At 47.2% G+C, this 5313-nt stretch overlaps 1 protein-coding gene across 1 annotated transcript; it reads left to right on the top strand.

The window, feature by feature from the left end:
• Positions 1-3066: 3066 nt before the first annotated feature.
• Positions 3067-3932, top strand: PFICI_09098 (uncharacterized protein; the record flags this gene model as incomplete). The annotated part of the gene is made up of 3 exons (XM_007837679.1): positions 3067-3321; positions 3497-3624; positions 3707-3932. 3 exons carry the CDS (start codon positions 3067-3069, stop codon positions 3930-3932), a joined length of 609 nt encoding a protein of 202 aa, XP_007835870.1.
• Between the last annotated feature and the right edge of the window lie 1381 nt (positions 3933-5313).

The following is a 5313-nucleotide window of genomic DNA, read 5'->3' as shown; positions in this document are numbered from 1 at the left end:
GATGGCGCGTCGTTTGGAATATATGATATGGCCCACGTTTTTTAAGCGATTTTGCCGCCATATTGTTCAAAGGCAAGGATCCGATCTGGAACTGTCTGCTTGGGTTCGTCCGGTCGGATATCCAAGTTGGCGTACATGAACCCGTGGAACTTACCGCAACCATGGGATTGCATCCTAATCCCGTCGAGGGAATGGGCGTATTGCGCCGGAGCAACGCTCGAGCAGGTTTATGGCAATATGGCAGGGTGCAGGTTGCCGATATAGAGCCAAGTACGAATGGATACGTTCCGAGAACTGTCTCAAGCAAGAGTTTGGATCAGGTTCCTTGCTTTTGTGGACATGGGCCAGGTGTGAGAATCAGATGGCACTGATGAGGTAGTTTTTTTTGATACTTTGCCTGTTGTGAAAAGTGGTTAATCAGGGGATGACGACCCTGGGCAATGGCGTTGGTTTTGGGTGCCGTTGCGCAGTCCAGACTCCAGCCACGTTAGATAAAAAAACGGCCATAGCAGACAGGCATTTCGGCCCACTGGCAACTCATTACAGCTGAGACAAGGTTGAGGTCAGCTGAAACAAACCAGAATACGATAAAAATAAAGCCCAAACTATTCAAGTTCTTTTTTTTTTTTTTCTTTTTCCTATTCCAGATCTTATTGGACATCTCTATTATTTCACGGAAGATTTACCGCGAATGAATATCTTCGATTTTTTTTTACACGTTATTATAATAATTATAACGGTGATTTGATTGGTTGGTTCCACAGTCCAACCGCCAGCCCGGCTGGTTTCCATACTACCTAGTCAATAGATTGAAAGCTGTTCAACTCTCCAATGGATTCTAGCTCTCCAGCTGACAATTGCAACACGCACTACGCCCTTATAGACGCAGGTCTTACAGTTGAACCATCAAGATTCGTAACAAAGGTCAACACGGTATTAGTATGAAGTGAGAATGGCTCTTTCGGACTCTGCTGCTTTCTCTATCCGCTGCTCTCGATACAGCATTACTAGCATAGCAACACGACAAGCATGTACATCGTAGGGTGGTAACTTCAAGCTGAATTCAGTGGTGCGGTCGATTTATTTTATGTATTTGGCTACCTGTGTGACATTATATGGTTACATGATGCGGGTATTGTTGGTATATGACTTTTTTCTGTCACTCCAAATAAAAGGTCCAGGTGCGGAACTTGCAACAATGGAAAGGTAGTCAACCAAGGTATCTTCGAGATGATTGGCCATGATGATGCATGTGTATCACTTATCATGAGACCATTTCCTGGCATCGCCAAACTTAGGTGAATGCTCAAACATGGCACCGCCTCGGTCCAGGCAGGATATTAAAAGACTGCTACCACTTGCCGGTGAAGTCTTGAAGCACTAAAACGGACATTAGATAATTTAGAAAAGCTCTTGCTCGGTCTTATAGAAACCTCTGACTCTGGAGACGAGTTGGCCCAACTGGCCTCTGAATGCAATCAGATGGCTACCGCATTCAAGAAGCTCGAGAAGCTTGTCCTACCCAAAAATCCTAAAAGAGCGACGCCGTTACGAAAGCGTTTGAACAAGCTTTGGGACAGAAGGACTAGGAAAATTTCAAGAAAAAGGCTCGACGAGTTCTAAAGCCAAGAAAGCTTCCATATTTTGGTCTCTCTACGCTATGTGATGTCGTGGCAAGATGATAACACATGTCTTTGCTTACTTGGAGACGTAGCATATTCGCAACTTGAGCCAGCGTTGAGCAGAGGAATGTTGTAGAATACCTGGACAAGACAAAGTCAAAGGACAACCATAGCATTTCTCGAATCAAAAGGCTCGCTTCTTCCATCTTGACCTACCTCTCTCCGAGAATAGATTTCTTGAACCGACAAAACTTTAAGAAAACAGTTTGCGACGAGATTTTCAAAGAAATGTCCCCTTGGCAACGACTACACTGAGGCCTCGATTGCCCCTGCAATGAACCTGCCAGAACGCAAGAAACCTGAGCTTGGCCGATAATTACTAAAAGCACTAGTATATAAGGGTATGAGAATTCGTCAGGAATTGGTCGCAGATTCACATGCAATCACATTCAATTGGTCTTTTGGCGACCATGGGGCCGGGAACGCCAGAGTAGGACAGTCTCAGCGTTTGGCTGAAAGGAGAGGTACACGACAGTCTTGAGAACTAAATCTATTGGATCACGGGCAGAGCTAGATCTGGAAAGTTGACATTGATAAAATTACCTAAACTTGAAAAGACATTCACTGCAGCAATACAATATTAGGCTCACAACGGGTACCAATTACACGAGGACGGGGTGGTTCAGAAGCTGTACATAATGGAAGAGCAATTTGCCAATGAGTTGGTCGATAGCATAGTAGAGAGGGCTGCGGGTGTGTTTCTACTTTCGCTTCTTTGGCAGTCATGTAAGGGCAAAGGCCTATATGACAAAGTCTTGGGAAAGGCTCGTTTCCTACGATACTACTAATGATATGAGTTGGAATTCATTCACGAGTATTACAGAGACTGTTCACTTTCCACAAAAAAAAAAACAAGAACGGCTGTTGTTTGTATTTTATTATGGACTTATGATAATTTGACCATACAACCTTGGAGGGCTTTGACACTGTAGACTCCAGCGCTTGTTGATTGTGGCGGTGCTGCGATAACCTTCTATACTTTATTAGGTAATCACATAACCAAGCTAATGTCTAGTGAGGGTGCCAAGGTCCACCCACTGCTCGCTCGTCAGTGAACCTCCCTGAGCTGAGGTTCTCCTTGCACTAGAAGCCTGATAGCCTCGCCCCGCAGCAGCTCAGGAGCTCCAAGCCCAGCCAACGTCGAGGCCCCGCCATTAACCCCATTGCACGTCTACCGACATCATCAGCGACCTCTGGATTTCCCCAGCCAGTACCCAACCAACTGCAGAAACCAAAATCAATTGCACGAATCAAGGAATTCCAGACATCTGTCGTGCGCAAAAGTTTTGGAAATCAGTCACACGAATCGCAGCGCAACACTTTCCACAATAAGAAAGGACGAAACCCAACCAACGAGCAACAAGGCGAAGAAGAAGAAGCAATCATGTCCATCATTCAGCAACATACGGCGTCGTCGCTCACCGATGCGTGGAGGACCATCAATATCGACGCCCTCGACCCGGACTCTTCGCAAAACTTTGACACGTCGACGCTGCACCCGCCGCTGCCCGAGATTAGCGATGCCGACGTCCGCCAGCTGAAAGAGGGCGTGCGCCAGCTCCTCAGGGGCGGCGATGCCGAGGGCGCATTGAGGGGCTGTCTCGAGAGTCCGGTTTACAATAGTGATGAGGCTACAAAGGTAAGGCAAAGATGAGAAAAAGGAAAGGAGGGTTTCGTGTTGCGGCCTTTTGCCACATAACGACTCCCAAGACGGGGTTTTAATGTCGGTATGGTGGGGGGGTTTGGAGCGATATCTGAAGGGAGAAAGCACAATGGGCTGATCTTTGACGAGGGGGAAGCCCCTCGGAATCTAGGACGCACATCTCCAGACAGTTCTCGAAGTTCTGCAGTCCATCAAGGCGAGCGAAATGACGCCGATGCTGCAACGCATTTACGCATCAGAAGGCGGCAGCGAGCTCCTCGACGTACTGACCAAGTACTTGTACGTATGATCCAGACGAAACGATGATCGAGGGAGGAGCGCACAACGGAGAAAGGGGACTGACCACAGATTGTTCTTACAGGTACAAGGGCATGAGCGCTTCCAGCGGACTCAAGGCACCTACACGGGCAGGCAGCAATGTGACCCCACAAGCGACTGGCTTCAGCCAGATGTCCGGCCGACCGGGCGCTGCCAATGAGTCGACTGGTGCGGCCATGAGCGTCTTGTTGAGCTGGCACGAAAAGGTTGTTGACGTTGCGGGCCTGGGCAGCATTGGCCGATGCATGACGGACTGGAGAAAGGTGTAAATGTTGACGGTGGGAGAGAAAGAGTCCACCCATGAAAAGGGCGCTGTCATTTCCTGCAGCTAGACAACCTGAGCAGGATATCCTTCATAGAGCAAGTCATTTATCCACATAAAGTTTGAAAAGTCCCGAGTCGGATCGTATGAATCTCCTTGTAAGTCCATCAGCTCGTCAAATCCCCAGCGGATGTTAGGCGCAAAATGTCATCCCTAATGACCACTACCTTCACAATATCCGTCATTATAAAAAATGGATTTGCGCATCAGGAACCTCTCAGACGCGCGGGATTCGAGCCTTTACCTTGTGGCCATGGTGCTTGAAAGTGTATAAAGTATTATCATGTGTCATCAGCATTTGGAGAAATTGTAACGTCACGGGTTCGGGTAGGTTCAATATGTTTCGAAGAGCTTTTGAACTTTCTGAAATAGCTGAGAAGTCGGAACGAGGTTGATTATCGGATGGTTGTAGCTGGCTGTTGGGGAATAATCATAGCCCATTGCTTAACACGATCCTTTTTATCATGTTGCCCTGCACAGCTGGTGGTATTCGAAAATTTCTAGTCAGCCGTCAGTTCCTGGAAATTTTGTTCAAGGGGCATCTCTTGTTTCTGGATGGCCTTGATGGCTAATGTATCTTTGACTGATTACCATCAAGATCTCCCAAAATATGGTAAGAGATATTGAAGATCCCACAGCTATCTCAACTCTGTTTAGTACCATTCTGCTTACACAACCATCTGCTTCATTTCAGTCCCCATAGAAGATGTATTCAAGATTGCTGTGGTATGTGTTGTAACGTGCCATTCCACATCCACCCGGGGCCAGTGACTCCTTTTACATGACTGATAATTAGGTTGTGGCACGATATCCCGAATTCGCACCTTGACAGAGGCTAGTGTTTGACTTTTTGTTCCTGCATTGCTCTGGCCCGAAGACTGCATTTAGGGACCCGAGGGTAAATCACGGGGCGTCTAGCAAGGTATTCCCTTTTTCTATATAAGACTCTGGCACAGGCATTATTGAGCTGCCTCTTTGGTGTCCCATTTCCCATCCTTTCACTCTTCTCACACACCTGCTAGCGTAAACTGCCTTTTTGCCTTTGTAGAAACAATGGAAAACACCATGTTCTTCGATGGAAGCGAGATGAGAGCTCGCAGGGATGCACCCCTATACACCCTCATCTCTTTGCTTTCTGTCTCCTTTGTTGCCGTGATCATGCGATTCTTCGCCGAGTGGCGTGTCCGCAGGTCCTCTTGTCTAATGAACCTGATACTTCCATTCAGTGTCTGGGCAGGATGTGTCGTGGGACAATCCTGGCTCTATTTCGGTATATATTCATCATTCACACACCAAACACGGAGTATTTCAGATGCTTACTTGTCGGA

This window comes from Pestalotiopsis fici, assembly GCF_000516985.1.
Source record: "Pestalotiopsis fici W106-1 unplaced genomic scaffold PFICI_Scf_6, whole genome shotgun sequence".
Taxonomy (NCBI): Eukaryota; Fungi; Ascomycota; class Sordariomycetes; order Amphisphaeriales; family Sporocadaceae; genus Pestalotiopsis; species Pestalotiopsis fici.
This window is presented reverse-complemented; position numbering and strand designations above follow the sequence as displayed.